The sequence below is a fragment of the Mustela nivalis genome (assembly GCF_964662115.1).
Source record: "Mustela nivalis genome assembly, chromosome: 11".
Classification (NCBI taxonomy): Eukaryota; Metazoa; Chordata; class Mammalia; order Carnivora; family Mustelidae; genus Mustela; species Mustela nivalis.
Genome location: NC_139030.1, coordinates 71,817,749 through 71,835,082, shown reverse-complemented (window position 1 = coordinate 71,835,082; position 17,334 = coordinate 71,817,749). Strand labels below are relative to the sequence as shown.

Below are 17,334 nucleotides of genomic sequence, written 5' to 3'. Positions count from 1 at the left end.
CACTGGGTCAGGAGTGAGGATTCTCCCTTCCTCTTTGAGGTCGCCCTGACCTCCCAACCCCACACTCAGCTGTGTTGTGGCATCCTTGGGGCCAGGCTGCCTGCACAAGCCTCTTCTGCCAGCACAGGGGCAGCTGGGCACCTGCTCTCTGCAGTCTACCTACCACCTTTAGCCCCACCTCAGAAGGACCAGACCTTGCCTCCTCTCTTCGCAGGGTTCTGCTGGAAGGTGGGCTTTTCCTTGCTCCCCCTCTGCTGGCCCTCAGGTCCCACATTATCAGGCCTGCCCCCTCGTCCTCATCTCACCTACTTTCCCTCCTTCGATGTTTTCATGGTATCTTCTGGAAAATGCTCTAACGTTCCCTTAGCCCTCATGTATTTATAGCCTTTGACATCTCCTGTTGCCATGTTGGAGGTGATTCAGGAAGAGCAGGGAAGAAAATTGCTCATTCAATCCACCGTGTTTTACTGTGAGTCCCTCACTGATCTTCCCAAGGTCATTAGCAGGCATCTCTGCTAGGTCCTTTGCTCTGGTCCCACTACCTGCCCTTCCTTACTCATGCTCCGCACTTCCCTCTGAGAAATGGCCAACATCACTTCCTGCAGTTGACCACACGCTGTGACCCTGGCCATACTCCATGAATAGGGCTCCCGTCACTCTCACTGAGGTGGGAGGAGGTGGTCTGTTCCCTAGTGTCTGAACCCAGTCTATGGGATTCTAAGCTTGGAGCCATTATGCAGCACTGTACCACCACCTCTTCCCTGACCAAAAATAAAAGAATACCACCGTGACCAGAAAATACGTAATTGTAACTCTTGCCAAGATGATGGAATCAAAAGCTTCTGCACAGCAAAGGAAACCGTCAACAAAACAAAGAGCAACCCTTGGAATGGGAGAAGATATTCACAAATGACAGTACAGACAAAGGGCTGATCTCCAAGATCTATAAAGACCGCCTCAAACTCAACACACACATGTCAAATCATGTCAAAAAATGGGCAGAAGAGGGGCGCCTGGGTGGCTCAGTGGGTTAAGCCTCTGCCTTCAGCTCAGGTCATGACCCCAGAGTCTTGGGATTGAGCTTCGCATCGGGATCTCTGCTCAGCAGGGAACCTGCTTCCTCCTCTCTCTCTGTGATCCGTCTGTCAAATAAATAAATTTTAAAAATCTTAAAAAAAAATGGGCAGAAGATAGCAACAGGCACTTCTCCAATGAAGACATACAAATGGCTACAAGACACATACAAAATTGTTCATTCATTAGTCATCAGGGAGATTCAAATCAAAACCACATTGAGATCCCACCTTATACCAGCTAGAATGGCCAAAATTGACAAGACAGTAAATAACATGTGTCGAGAGGATGTAGAGAAAGGGGGAACCCTCTTACACTGTTGGTGGGAATGCAAGTTGGTGCAGCCACTTTGGAAAACAGTGTGGAGATTCCTCAAGAAATTAAAAATAGAGCTTCCCTATGATGCTGCAATTGCACTACTGGGTATTTACCCCAAAGATACAGATACAGTGAAAAGAAGGGCCATCTGTACCCCTATGTTCATAGCAGCAATGGCCATAGTCGCCAAACTGTGGAAAGAGCCAAAATGCCCTTCTTGGACATCTTGACGAATGGATAAGGAGGTTATTGTCCATATGTACTATGGAGTATTCTCCTCCATCAGAAAGGATAAACACCCAACTTTTGTATCAACAGGGACAGGACTGGAGGAAATTATGCTGAGTGAAATAAGTCAAGAGGAGAGTCAATTATCATATGGTTTCACTTACTTGTGGAGCATAAGGAATAGCACGGGGGACATGGGGAGATGGAGAGAAGTGAGTTGGCGGAAAATCGGAGGAGGAGACAAACTATGAGAGACTGTGGACTCTGAGAAACAAACTGAGGGTTTTGGAGGGGAGGAGGGTGAAAGGTTGGGTGAGCCTGGTGAGTATTATGGAGGGCACGTATTGCATGGAACCCTGGTGTGTTGCAAAACAATGAATTCTGGCAGAACACTGAAAAGAAATAAAAGAGAAAAAAAGATGATGGGTGAGAAATTTAATGTGAATATTTGAATGTCCGTTCGCCTGGTTGCAGATGAGATGAACCACCTGCATAAGGGTTGTGCGTAAGTTCTGTTCTCAAATTATTTATCCATTTATTTTGCTTGTTTTTCCACTGGGTTGTTTTTCTATTCATTTATGGGGGTTCTTTAAATACACTGAGTGTCTATGCATTCCTTAACTTGCCTTCTAGCTGAGAAGCTGCTGTCTTATCACCCACAGCCCAGGGCAGGCTGTAGGCACGTACCCTCCACCTCTGTCCTGCTGGGAAGGGCAATCCCACCTGGATTCATAGGGATCCAGCTGCAGCCCTCCAGGCTGGTTTGGGGCCAGGCCCCGTAGGAGCAGCGATCGCAGAGCACTGTGCCAGTGCCTGACGAGGCCTCCTCCTCGTGCCTGCTCACTGCTGTGTGCTCCCACGCTGTTCTTGGTCCAGAGAGTTTCAACTTGCATTAAAAAATTTCTGATTCTTTAGTTTTTAAATTTAGAATATTTTCATTTTATTTTAAAATGTACTATCCTACTCTTAAGTATAACAAATACACAGTAGTATGTTATCAATTAATACAAACTTAAAAGAACAAATAGAAATTTTTTAAAAAAGATTTATTTATTTATTTCAGAGAAAGAGAGAGATTTATTTCAGCGAGTGTGTGTGCCAGCAAGGGGAGGGACAGTGGGAGAGGGTGACAAGCAGACTCCCCACTGAGCTCAGAGCCCCACACAGGGCTCCACCCCAGCACACTGAGATCATGACCTGAGGCAAAATCCAGAGTTGGATGCTTAACCTACTGAGCCACCCAGGAGCCCCTAAAAATAAAATTTTTATATAAAACATTAAGAAATAATTTTTTTACATGTCTCATTTTTATATTCTTGGAACAGAGATGAGAGACTCATCTTCTTGGCCAAAAATTAGAAGCTTATCTTGGTGTGTGAAGAGTCTTTCAGGTTCAGACGATGACAACGATGATGACGATGACGACGATGATGACGTAGAGTTCAGAAGTTCATAATGCTGGTCACCGTCCTAAATGCTTTACAGGCCTCAGCTCACATAAAGCTGACAGCCCCCTCAGGCAGGTGCTTCCATCACTGCAGGTTACAGACGAGCCAACTGAGGCACAGCAAAGCTGACCTACGTCCAGAGTTCATAGTCTGAGCCCCTCTGTGGCCCCCATTCTTCAGGATGAAGGCAAATGAGGGTGACAAAGCAGGTGGCATAGTTGTGATGGGCCAAGATTTGCGGTTGGAAATACACTTTTTCCCTGCAGCCCGCACCTGAGTTTGGATACTGAATACTGCCCCAGGCATGCCTCCCGGAGAGTCAGATATCTCCAAACTTGGACATCTTTAAAACCATTGCTAATGAAAGAATGTTCTGCCAGATGGCTTTAGGAAGCGAGAACATTTTCAGGGGCAGTTCGATTCCACTTAGCACAGGACTTGCCCCTCCTTGCAGAATAAATGACAATTTATTAGAAACAACCCCACCACAGAACAGTACCGTAGCAGCTTCTGCCTGGTCCCAGCATCAGATGGCCTTAAAAAACGAGGCAAACAGGACAGGGGAGGTGGAGGTAGAAACTGAGTGGACAATGAAGGCTGCCTTATCAAATACCTGCTCTGGGGGAGGTAAAGCTGGGAAGGGTGCCGAGAAGCAGAACATATTCCTAGATGACCAAAGCCCAGACTTGGAGCAGCGGAGGGGGGCGGCACACCCAGGGGTCCCCTGACCTGACCAGCTGCCCAACCAATGTTACATAAAGCAGCAAACCATGTGGTTTGTTTTGTGCCCGAAACCTGTCAGGATAACATTACAGAAGAAAATTATAGGCTAATTTTGTTTAGAACTGGGATCTGAAATTCCACTTAGCAAACAGGACTCAGCACCAGATCAAAAGCATGGTTCCCTCTGACCGGGGAGGGGTCATCCCAGGAATCTGCGAGAGTTCAGCATGGAGACAAGCTGAGCTAAATACAGCAACAGAACAGTACAAAGCTGAAGATTATTTCCACAGGATGCCAAGAAAATTCTCAATAAATTTAATTTATGGCATATGCCTGATTAAGAAGACCATCCAGATACCCCAAAGAACAGATGCTGTCAGCCCTTCAAAAACGCTGAATGCCAGAGACCAAAAACATTTTCAGGAGACACACTAGAAATCTAAAAGACAGGAGTGAAAAAGAATGAAGCAGACAGAAAAGGGATTCATACAAAAGATTTAAGAAACTCCTTGTAAATGACACAGCTGCAATAACCAAGGAACTCGATAACAAAATATAAGAAGTCAGCTGGACAGCTAATTTGCAAGCCATCGATAAAAGCCACAAACACTGAACGCAGAGGAAAAATACGAAAAAGGAAAAACAAACTCCCTTTCCCAGTACTGATTAAACATCTAAGAATGAATATGGTGGGAGCCACACAAGAGGTAACTGAAGAAAATTCTAGAAGGCTAGTTGCAGAGGATTGGACCAGGCAGAAGGCTGGAAAGACAAGATGAAAAGAAAGCAGACTCTTGAGATTGACATGCAGATTTAACATCACTGAGAATTTGGGAATATAAAATATTCCCAAATAAATAAATCTAGTCATAACTTCCAAATACAGGGGTGAGATCAGTAATGAAAAACAAGGGGCATTTATCAGACTTCAAAGCACTGAGCACACCAGTAAGCACTAAGGTTGTGCAAGACCCCAGGGAAGCTGCCCCATGAGGTGCAGGTGGGGTGACCTGAATCTTACAAAAACCCATACCCATCAAAAGCAAGGGATGTTAGGTAGAGGATGTTTCCACCAGGGGGGATCACACCCACACTGATGGAGGGAGCCCGCCCAGAATTTAGGAATGCCCAGATTCCACTCTGGGACAGACCAGCCTGAGAAAGCCTTGCTGCCCTAGCTCAGTGCACTCATTGGCTTCCACCCAGGGTCAAAGAAGCAGAAACCCCTCCAGGACCATGGCTGAGCTGACCCACCCCTGGAACTCTGGGCTGAGGATTCTCCTGGCGGCCTGAGCCTTCCAGGCCCCGCCTTTGGGCGGCAGCGTCTTCCTTCCTCACCTGGTCCTTTTCTGGAGAGCGTTGCTGGAGAGACCAGGCACCGGTCATTGGGTGATAGGAAGCATGAGACAGCCACGTGAGCCGGCCCACCAGCATCATCACCCTGTCCTCTGGACACTGACCTCGGCGTTCTTGCCTTCCAGGTTCCCTACTTTCCTGGGCACCCACTGGCCACAGCCCCACCACTCTCTTCACTGCCAGCAGCCACTGGCCAGCCTGGAACCACCCCCCACCCCCACCCCGCCACCGCCCCCTGCATACAGTCCCAGCCCGGCCTCGCTGCCCCACAGTCCCTGCATCTTTCTGCGGAGCTGGTGCCCAGGAACATTACGTGAGACCTGGGATGCCGCAGGACATTTTTTGCTTTTTTATTTTCTTTCCAAATAAGAACATCACTGAGATATAATTCATGTTCCATAAGTTTACCCTTTCAAAGGGCACCCATCAATGGGTTTTAGTATATTCACAACAACCGCCTCTATCTAACTCGAGGACATTTTCATCTTCCCGAAAGGAGCCCCTGTCCACTGTCTACCCAGCCCCCAGTCACCATTACTGTAACTGCCGCGGACATTTCACATAAATGGACTCACACAGTTGGTGGCGCCTGCACAATGTTTGCAGAGTGCGCATGTGCAGAGGCCGGCACCGGGACCTCGCTGCTTCTCGATGCGGTCCAGGCACGCCCCTGACCCGCATGGGGGCCGCGTCTGCCTCCTGGCCCTTGTGAATGAGACCCCAGTATCCATGCGTTTTTATTTTTATTTCCCTTTCGTCTGGCCAAGAGGGTTTTAAAGGCAAAGGGCCGTAAGGTTAGAATCAGAAGCTGTCTCCTGACCTAGTGGGTCTCAGGCTAGCCACAGCCTCCCTGCACTTTCACTTCCTCCTCACGGGGAAAATCTGGACAGGGACACGCCTCTGGACACCCGAAGGGGTTACTATTGGATGGGATAACCGATGTGAAAGTGTTCTTGAAATTTTAAATGCACTTTGTAAAGAGAAAGTGGTATTTTATCCATGGGACTACTTAGAATATTATTTTTTAAGTACGTACACGATTGATTTCAGACTTGGGCATATGACAAGAAGTGTTACAGATTTTGAAGTCAGGAGGATTGTGGGTGGAGAAGATGAAATATGACAGCTGAAAATGGCCAGACTGTTATTTACATAGCTTGGCAGATTTCTGTAGCTGGGTGGGTGGGGGAAGGGAAGACTAGAGTATTCAGACATACAACGTGCTTTGATGAAAAATCTAAATCTTGGGGCGCCTGGGTGGCTCAGTGGTTTAAGCCTCTGCCTTCAGCTCAGGTTATGATCTCAGGGTCCTGGGATCGAGCCCCACATTGGGCTCTCTGTTCAGCGGGGAGCCTGCTTCCCCCTCTCTCTATGCCTGCCTTCTGCCTACTTGTGATCTCTCTCTATCAAATAGATAAATAAAAATCTTAAAAAAAAAAAAAGAAAAATCTAAATCTTGCAAAATGGGAATTCTCCCCAAGATATTTTATACAGGATAAATCTTCAGATTCTTCCAGTACTATGTAGCTGTTTGTTCTATTTCCAGAATATTTCCTTGGCCTTCTTGCTTAGGGAGAGGCCCAGCTGTCCTTCCCTGAAGCCCTCACAGGAGAGGCTCCTTTTCGGCCAGAATCATCTGACTGCTGTAGGGATGGGGGGGTCAAGGTCCTTGCTCCTCACTGCCACTTCCAAATCAGTCTGACTGCCCCCCCTCAGCTTTGTATCTCATTTAATCAGGTGGCATCACTATTGCCCCTCACTGTCACCATCGTTTACGCCCTGCACCATCTTTCCAGGACCTCACAAGGTGTCTACGCATGAATAGTATTTACGGACAGACTCCTCCCTCCTCAATTCCCTGTGATAAACAACTCAGTTCCTCCCTTGAAGCCAAGACCTCCAGCTACCTGCTGGGGCTCATGCCCCCACTGGCAACCCCACTACTCCCTCCTCTTCCTCACCCTTTCCTTTAGCAAAGTAACATGCCATTGCCTCCTGTCTTTAAACAAAACAAACAAACAAAAAATATGTCTCCTGGCCTGTTTCCCTAAATCAGGTTTAGCAAAACTCCTTTAAAAAGTTGGCCATGCTCACTGTCCTCCTGTTCCCGCCCATTCTCAGCCACCTTTATACTCCATACCCCACAAGGGTCAAGGGAACCATGGGAACCTACCTTGCTAAATGGATGGCCCACTTTGGTTCTCTTCTAACCTGTCTCAGCAGTGTTTGAGTTTGTCACTCCCTCCTCCCAGAAACCTTATTTCCTGTTCATCTAAACACCACAATTTTGCTTCCCCCTCATGGATGCTACCTTCGATACTTTTGCTGGTGTCTGCTCCCCAGTCTCTTACCACCGGATGACCCCTTCTCTCTTTGTCTATACTCATGCTGTGTCAATAAAGCCCATCTACATACCAACACGTTGAGTTTATATTTCATACACAGACCTCTCTTCTGAACTCAAGGCTCGAATATTCAACTCCCTACTTGATCTCCAAAAGGCACATCAAACTCAAAATGCCCCAACCTGAAATCCCGATCTTCTGCACTGCAACATCTCTGCAAGCCCTTGATCTCTCTGCCCTCATTTCTTCACTCATAAACATGGTTAGTAAGAGCATGCCTAATGCTGGAGGTGGAATGCCTGGGAGGACACCCTCTGCTTGCCCGGAATGAACCCTTTAGCCTCTTCGTCCCTGATTCCTCTGCTCTGCAATGGGAATAACACGATATACAGGTCCTGAGTTACTGGGTGTTGTGAGGATCACACGCCCTGCCATATTTCACACACTCAGCACAGTGTTGGCAGACTCAGCACTATAACACCTCGGAAATGTCCTGATGAAGACCACAGAAACACGCTGCTGAACAAGTGCTGGGCGAGCAGCTCAGGGCTGGGCACATACTCTTCCCGGTACCCCTACCACCCGACTGCAATTCCTTGAGAAAAGCAGAGTGGTACCATAAAGCTTCCTCAAGCTCCTTCTTGATTTAATACGAAACCTAGGTTTCTACCAAGCAATCCACAGATAACTGAGAAAGGCAAACAAAAAAGCAGACGATGTACAGAATGTCTTGAAGTTGCTACTGTTTCAAAATGACAGCAGCTAGGGCATAAGCCACGGGCTCTTGGGACCTCATGTCCACGGGGCAAGAAGGCAGTGCGACGGGGAGGATGGAGACCCAGGCGTATGGCGTTCCTTGTCCACAAGAACCTGATACTCTACCCTGGGCCCGTCTTCATTTACTAACACATGAAAAGGAGGGGAGAGGAGAGAAGAAAAGAAGGAAGAGAAGCAGAGCAAGCCATCTCTCCGCCTGAAGACGTCCGGCCTAGGTCTATAAGCCGGCCGCCCATCACTTACGCGTTCGACATGGCTGACTACTTTCTCTCTTTCCCTCGCCCGCCTGGAAGCTCTTCCGTCTCTCTCCGAAAGGCGGCCGGCAGCAGGCGTCGGGACACAGGGACACAGCCACGGCGTCCACGGAGAGGTCCTTCTGGAGCACAGGGTCGGGGTGGGGGCTATCCTCCACTCTGGGCAGGAAAATGCGATAGCGCGTAGGCACAGATAGGTTCTGAAACCTTCCTGTAGCCCCTAGGCTGGACGCAAGGCGGAACCTAGCAACCGAGACGCTACGCCTGCGCAGTGCCGGCTCGCCTCGAGCATGGGGCACGCCCCCTGAGCTCCGCGCGCCTGCGCTCTGGGCTGGTTTCCGTGGCAACCGAGGAGCTGCGCGGCGGGATTCACGTTTTGAGGAAAGGAACTGCTTCCCGCGGGCAGGAGCTCCCAAGATGAGGGGCTGATCTCCCTGTGGACCCTCCCGGACACCAGCCCCCGGGGTCCAGCCTGGGTCCCTTCCGCCGATTCGCCGTCCTCCATGCCTTATTCCCACTTCCCTGTTTGCCCCCTTGTCATCTGCCTTCTGATATGTGGCCTTGGTCAAGGACCTTGATTGTAGCATCTATCTTCCCATCTGTAACAAGGGATAGCAGTCATTCATTTGTTCAGAACTTGATTGGGCTTCTCTCCGGGGCATGCGCAGACTTAGGTTCTGGTGATACAGGGTGGAAGCAGTCCTGGACTTCTGGGGCAAAATGAAAATGAAATGAGGAGCTAGAGAGTTGTACATGGAAAAATGCCATGTGGATGCTAGTTATTAGCAGGTCGCTATGAGTGTCTGCTTTCGCTGCCCTTCTTTCTTCATCTTTAGTAACTATTGAGATTTATTTGCAAATTTTATAACCTGCAATTCCTACAGGAATACATTCAGGACCAATACAATTGAAAGAGCATGGGAAAGGCATCCCCATAAAAATGACAGGGTGATCTGGATGACAGAACCTCTCTCACACATGAAATGAACAAAAGAAGAGCAAAAATAGGGAATAACAACAACAAGAGAAAAGAACAACTAAACAAACAAAAAAAATTAAGTACAACTTTGCGCCATTAACTTCAAAAAACTGTACTCAGTGAAACAGATGTCTGCCATGGAGAATGGTATCTGAATCTCATCCCCGTTGCCCAAAAATCCCCATGAGGGAAGAAAACCAAGTAGACAAAAATACTAAGATTTCTCACTAATGCTTTTTGATACAAAGAAGACATGAATCTGCAAAGTGAAATGAGAATGTGCACACAGAAGCAAGCTACCTGGGGAAATCCAGGTGAGACAAAATAATCGTTAGTAGAAAACAGCCCCTGCTGCCCACAGGACCTGATCAGAGCTAGGAAAAATCACTAGGACTTGCCACTTTCTAGGACTCTGCACTGTACAGAGGCAAAGATTCAAAGTCCAAGGACGGTTGTCACAGAGACAGGGTGGGCTCCTCATAAGGGTCGGGAAGTTGAGCAGAATCTCTGGAGAAAGCAGAGCCCAGGGCCTGCACACATTCAGGGACTCAGTCCTAATCCTCAGTGTGTATCCAGGTCACAGCAAAGTAGATAAAAATGCCATCTTCCAACTTTCAGACTCATTCAGATATAGTGAGAAAGGAGTCAAGGAGAATTTGCTCACATTATATTTGAACAGAAGATTCATAAAGAGCAACCCATGTTAGATACAAATAAGATAGAAGCAACAAATCCATTATCCAAATCTAAGACGTTAGTAACAAGGTAAAGGGGGAAAAACAAATAACAAGAACAAAAGAGAGATGGCCGGGTGGCTCAGTCAGTTAAACATCTGCCTTCGGCTCAGGTCCTGGGATTGAGCCTCAAGTTGGGCTCCCATGGGGAGTCTGTTTCTCCCTCTGCTTCTGTCCCTCCCTATCCAAGCTCGCGCATGCACTCTCTCTCTATCAAATAAAATAACATTAAAAAAATTATGGCATGGGTGAGACAGTTGAAGAACTTAGTCTTGAAAAAAAGTAACCAAATAAAATAAAATTCTTCACATATGTCCCATGTTATAGAATAAATTAAAAAGAACACCAACCTAATAGACTAAGTGTTGGGAGAAAAGATAAAACAACACAATGAGAAGAGGGAGATGATACAGCTAAGACAACCAAATGAAAATTAAAAAAAAATTGCCAATAGAGAAACCAAATTAGAAAGACCAAAAAGCAGACTAGGGCACAATTCACCTGGATTACTGACTTACAGGAAAAGCTTGGATCAACTGCATTGAATGTGCAGGAAAAAGACTCCATAATTTGAGCAATTAGAAAGGGGTTAATTGATATTCCTTAAAAAAAGAGTCCTCTAATATTAATTTTTTTTCAAAGCTGTAAGGAAATGCCTCTTAAAGAAGAGAACCAAATCAGTAGATCAAAAGTTCTCACTGTGTTCCAGGAAAAACTGGTATAGAACAAGCAACACCAAAGATCTCCTGGATGTGTGATTGAACTTCAGGGAGAAGTGGTAGGGGGATCTGGTGGCCTCAGATGTCTGCATGGTAGCTTTCAACATCAGATGAAATGATAGCAACATTCGCAAAGGTTTTGGAGAAAAATGTGATCCAAGATATTTCTGCTCACTGAAGTTAATATTCCCGAATATGAAAGCCCTCTGGAAATACAGCACTCATGCATAAATTGGCATGTTTTCAAACACAAGTAACCCAATGTCTGATGGCTTGAACAATAAGGATTTAGAATCTCCCAAGAATAGAGGTGAGACAATTTTGGACTGGTTATTCCAATGGCTCAGTGACATCATCCTTCTTTGGTGGTTGTTTGGTCTTTTGGTGTTATCATCCTTAAGATGTTGGATGACTTCCCTCATGGTAATAAAATGTCTGCAGTGATGCCAGACATTACAACCTCACTCTGGGATATCTCAAGAAAGCATAAGACCAGCTGGGAAATGTGAACACCATTATTGCCTTAGAGAAATCAGGGTTTACCTGCATTATGAGAGAGAGAGAAGTGGATAAAAGAACCAAAACAGGGCTCTGCCAGCCTGGAAGCAGGAAATATGGCTGGTTGTGTAGGGGACATTCAGGAAAAGCCATAACTCGAGCTCTTCTAGAAAATAAATCAGGGACACCTGAGTGGCTCACTGGGTTAAGCCTTTGCCTTCCGCTGGGGTCATGATCTCAGGGTCCACAATCTCAGGCTCCCTGCTCAGTGGGGAGCCTGCTTCCACCCCTCTCTCGCTGCCTGCCTCTCTGCCTACTTGTGATCTCTGTCAAATAAATAAATAAAATCTTTTAAAAAAGGAAATAAATGAATTGAAGGTGCAATCTAGCAATCAAAAGATGTAAGTCACGTTCAAAGGATGAACAAGCGCTCAGTTGTGGGAAGACAGTGCAGCAAGGTCTCCCAAAGTCTACAGAGCAGGAGAACAAATAGAGATTTCTCTGATTATGTCCCATGAGCTTTGCAGGTGCTAAGGTGATCTACTTATTGGCTACTTACTCTGTGCTGGGGACTCTGTGGGACTGGATGCATATTCATACACAAAGCTGGCCCGTTAACATTATGAGGTGGGCAATATTTTCATCCCTATTTTACACATGTGGAAGCTGAGATCGAGGGAGGCTATGTCTAAGGCCACACTCCAGGAGACAGTGGAGTTGGCATTCAAACCGGCTGATTATCTCACTTTGAAGACTATACCTCCGACAATTATCATTTTGTTGGGAGTAAAAACTATCTTAATATCTGTTAAAAATTGCATTCTGTGAGATGAATGCTATTAAAAACAGTGGTTCTCAAATCATTTCTCCTTTAAGAAAAAATAAATCAATGCTGCCTAATCAGGGAGATAGAAGGTGACTTCGTCCTCAATATTCGATAATTTACACAGCTTCATGATCAGACTGCCAGGTCTATGGGAAAATGTATCTTGTCCCATATGCAGTCGCTCAGGCAAATATTTGCTAATGTTTGTTCTGAGCAAAACACAAATGTCTCCACGGCGTGGCCGAAAAAGATGACGGATCTCGCTGCATTCTGTCTGCAAGGAATAGGGGTGATAACCGTCCAGAGGAGCTCAGGCTTCTTTATCACAGACTCATTTCTTGGAGGAATGGGAGGTCTGCAAGAGCCCTCAGACACCGTCCATGCAACCGGGTCAGGTGCTTCAAGCCCCAGGACATTCCTATCCTTTGAGCGCCTCTTTGCTGCCCACACACTGGCAAGGATTGGGACCACCTGGCCCCTCTCAAAAGTCCATTCTGGTTCTGTAGAGCCCACTGTTACCCTTTTACGTCAAGGCTCCAGTCCCAGCAGAACAACCTTTTAGCAGAGCAGCCTCATAAACTTTTAAGCCCCCGCATCCCTGCCCCGGTCTCTCTGATTACAGGGCAAGCTCCCTCAAGTTCCTTAGGCTCCCCTGCCATCATGGTCTCCGGGGTCACGCCGTCCTCAGTGTCCTTCTGACTTAACCCCATGAAACAGAACCTCCCCTTTATCAACATCACACTGTTGGCTGAGGTGGGTCGACCAGAACTCTCTTTCTTGCTCCATTGTCTCCTGCTGAGTTCCCTGAGCCACCCAGTTCCCAGATGGAATGTTCTCTACAAGAAAGCCAGGGAGCCCTAGCACAGCATGGGAAGTGCGTCTGAATTTCCACCAGCTGACAAGTTAGACACCTGCCCCACTCCGCTGCCATCTGGCCGGTGTGTCTCAGCAATCCCGGGAGATGAGGGTTTGGTCAAGTGCGTTGCTGGTAGGAGGCCCTGTGGTATGGACAGCGTCGTCCCCAGGTAGGAGGCTAGTGACGGAATTTAAGATTAGGCTCATCTACTCTGCCTTGTTTTTTAGAGAACCCAAAATGACCCTTGTCTCTGCTTCCTTTTCTGAGAACTCACAGATCATTTTAATGGTCTGTTCTGGATCCATGTGAGGCTTGCTGGACCAGCACCTGATCTTCTTTCCTTCCCAGAATCACCGGCCACTCTGAAAATACTACGTTCATTTTGTTTAGTGACCATACTCTGTGCTCTGCTAGACATCTGAGGTCCAAATCATTATTCAAACTGACTTTCCAGTAATTTCTTCTAAACCAATCAGTACCTTTTTCATAGTTACTGTGTTTTGTCCTAGTAATTGATGTTTTATTCCATTTTAGATGTAAATGTCTTTTTGCACAGTCTCCTAATCTGACTGCCGGGTCTCTGGGGAAGTCCATCTTGCCACCAGTCTTGATACGTATGAAATCATTTGGGCAAAAGTTTATTGATGTGGGTTCTATACAAAGCCCAGCACTCGACACTGTGCAATAGAAAAAGATGATTCTGATATGAATTCTGTCTTCAAGGAGTAGAGCAGAGGAGAGCAAGGCTAGAGGTGGCCCAATGCCACAGCGTTGAGTTGTCTGTGAGTTTGGAAGTGTGAGGGCCAAGGGGCCCCTGGGAAAGGGAAACGTATTGCACAGTAGATGGGAGCTGAGCTGGCCATGCTGAGAATGAGTGGGGCTGTGGCCTGAGGAAATAGAAGGAGAACATTCCAGGAAATGGACTCAACATGGGGAGAGGCATAAGAGCAAAAGTGTGGGGATACACTCATTGGAGAATCAATGCCTCTGTCTGACCTGGGAACAGGTTTGGCATCCCAGACTGGGGCTAGGGGTACGTGCTCCCCCACCCCCCAACCAGAGATGCTGAGGTTTGGCTGAGCAGGAGAGCTGACGTGATCACAGGACACAGAGACCCTAAAAGACAGGGAGTCCAGGGGTGTGAATACACAGAATGGGGAGTGAGCATACTGTGGGTTGTGGAATAACTCTCAGGCATGTGAAGGAATGACGTGCCGACCCCTGCTACAACACAGAAGAGACTAGAAAGGCCTTAGGCTGAGTGAAATAGACCAGATAACAAAGGACAAATACTGTGTGGTGTCACTTAGTATGAACTATGTCTTGAGGCAAATTTATAGAGACAGCAGTGGATTTGAGAGGTTACCGGGGTTGGGGAAGGAGGGCATGGGGTGTTATTGCCGAATGGATGTGGAGGTTCTTGTTGGGGTGAAGAAAAATTTTGGAAATTGTGCTGATGGTCACACAACATTGTGAATGTAGTTAATGTTACTGAACAGCACTCTTCAAATCGCATATACGTTGGAGGGCTGGCAAAGCTCCGTGAGGAAGAGGAGACGGGAGAGCAGCTCGAAAGGGATACCGGGACACGAAAGCTGCTGTGAGTTAGGGGGGATGAGCTCATTTTTAGGGTACATGGAAAGGAAGAACTGCAAGTTGTACTCCTCAGCCAAATGCACTGGACTGTTAAAGCCTGGTCTAGACGTGGCTGACCCCCAACCACTCCTTGTGCATGATGAGCCCTTCAACCCCCCCATCCTGCTTTCTTTTCCTGGTTCCAGTCCTCTCCCTCTGCTCTCACAGCAATTGGGACTCTACCTGCGACTCAGGGTGGTGGCATTTGGCCTTTACCAGATCAGGTGGAGCTGGCACAGAGCACACTCTTGGTGAGTCTTGGCAAGTATCTGAGGGAAGACAGCCCATCCCTGGCTTCCTGCCCAGCACACGTGTCCAGGGGCATGAGTGTCTCTTCTTGGCTTCGACCATTTGCAGAATCAGGCTTTTCACAACCCTCCCTCCCCACTGCCCATCACTCAGAGCATACGGTGTGACTCCTGGAATGGTATGAAATTGCCATGTGCCAGAAACCTGGGTGGTACGTTACTGTGTACTTAGCGTTCAGGAGATGCAGTTCATGAAATGTTTTCCAGAAACGTTTTTGGAAACTCAGTGCTTGAACATTGTTGGCATTTCTCACTTCCTCAGCGATGCCATAGAGGAGTCAAGTCCTCCAAAGATGAGTTTACCTGGCTTGTGAGGAGGCTGCCAGTGAGGCTGTCTGATGTGACTGAGCCCGCTGCCGTTTGATGGGACTTCCCGGCTCTGGGACAGGAACCCCCCAGACTCTGACTCTGCGCCCATAGGTGTCCAGGTAAGCCCCCAGGTCTGCAGAACGTGAAGGCAACACAGCTAAAAGGGGAAGGAGTCAGGTTCAAGTTGAATTTGCAGGCCTTCTCTCCCCTTCGATGTAATAAACCTTCCCAATGCTTCTATGTATAAAATGTCATTCTGCTCAAGAGGTGTATTTTTAAATGTTAGTTATGAAAACTTCTGCTGTGACATACCACCTTTTATGTCCGATGTTCCGTTTGCACAAAAGCAAATGCTGACGTGCTAAGCTTGTCACATTCACACGTGTAACTGGAAATGAATAGAGCATTCATGTCATTCACTCGTCGTTATGACAGTACCACTGGCAGACCCTTGGTGTCCCAAGGCCCAACACATTCAGACTCTTGACTCCTCCTGAGCAGGCTCCAGTGTTGGTGACATATTATCATCTATAGCAGTTCTGTCTGCCTCAAAGGATGATGGTAAGGATTAAATGAATAATGGATGTAGGGCACTTGGCACAAGTTAGAACCCACCTGCTGTTATGTAGCAGCTAATCCCTTAAGCCCCTGGGGTTGCCAAGGTGTCTGCTCGAAATCCACATCTCAATTAGCAGTTTTTCTAATCTGGAGGTTATTCAGTGATCTTGGGAGAAATCCCAGATGTCAAAGATCTGTCCCATCCAGGTTGCCTGGTGGAGCGTTCATAGCATAGATATGGCCTTCATGATAGGATTAGTCACAAACTCGGCTCCAACGACTGAAGTCTGCCTGCCCAAACAGCAAAACCGTGGACTGTGAATCTTGGCTTCTCTCCAGTCTATTACAATCACATAGCAAAGGATATCGAACTGGAAATGAGTCTTATTGGATGGATTGTGTTGAGCTCATGCTAGTAAACAGATTTAAAATGGATATTAGTAATCCAAGCATTATATTCTGGATGGAATTCCAAAGATAATAGACGATACAAATAGCAAAGCTCTTTTACGTCAAATAAACATCACTTCCACTGGGAAATGAGTGTGTGTGTGTGGGTTTCTTATAAGCTATTTTATTATCTATAAATAAGACTGTCCAGTGTGAGAAAAAAATAGAAAGGAACTAGCCAAAGACAGGATGTTTTTTTTTAAATATATATTATTATTATTATTATCCTGTTTTTTTTCTCACAAACACTGAGGCAGCTTTTGTAACCCAGGTGCAAAGGAGGTCACTTCTCATTGTTTGAACACCTGCTGTCTTTTAAAATGAACATGATTTCCACAGGCCATTGATAAATTTGTTCTTAAAACCTCCTCAGAAAGGACTGTCTCCCTGTATTTTGCTAATCCTTCTGAATAAGTAGCACGTGTCTGTCCAATTGGTTTTGTTTTGTTTTGTTTTGTTTCTGTTTGACTCTCAAACCGTTTCCCTCCTCTTGTGCGATTTTCACAATGCTTCTAATAAAACAATAGTTCTCCGTGCCCAGGGTGGAAAGCTAATTGCAAATAACAGCTGCATTGTTCGTAAAACAAAGTGATACATTAATGAGAGGCATTTAGAATCTTGAATTGCCAGTGGCCCCAATTGCATCAGTAAGATGTGGTTGAACAGAAGAGAAAATATTTAGTCAATCTCTTCATTTATCGCAGTTTGCTGCTAGACTTAATAGAAATAGAATCGCCGTTTAAAAAAAAAATCAGGCAGAAGGCTAGTATGCTTTTTACATGCACATTTCATCCTCTGTCGGTCTTCTGGCTGTCTCTCGGCTTGTCCTTGTCTATTTATATCTTCTCCCTGGAAGTGCACTACATCTGAGAAGAGGTGTTACCCTGTACCTGGGCAGGGCACCAGGATGGTGTCATCTGTCCCAACCATACCCAGTGC

The 17,334-nt window shown here is 46.6% G+C and overlaps 1 protein-coding gene across 3 annotated transcripts in view; it reads right to left on the bottom strand.

The window, feature by feature from the left end:
* The window catches only part of DRC11 (dynein regulatory complex subunit 11), a 151,465-nt gene extending 142,685 nt beyond the window's left edge, over positions 1-8,780 (bottom strand). For all 3 annotated transcript variants that reach the window (XM_082689788.1, XM_082689790.1, XM_082689789.1), the window contains exon 1: positions 8,513-8,780. In XM_082689788.1, the coding sequence (XP_082545914.1) occupies positions 8,513-8,523 (11 nt within the window). In that variant the 5' untranslated portion in view covers positions 8,524-8,780. The remainder of the gene's footprint in view (positions 1-8,512) is intronic.
* Between the last annotated feature and the right edge of the window lie 8,554 nt (positions 8,781-17,334).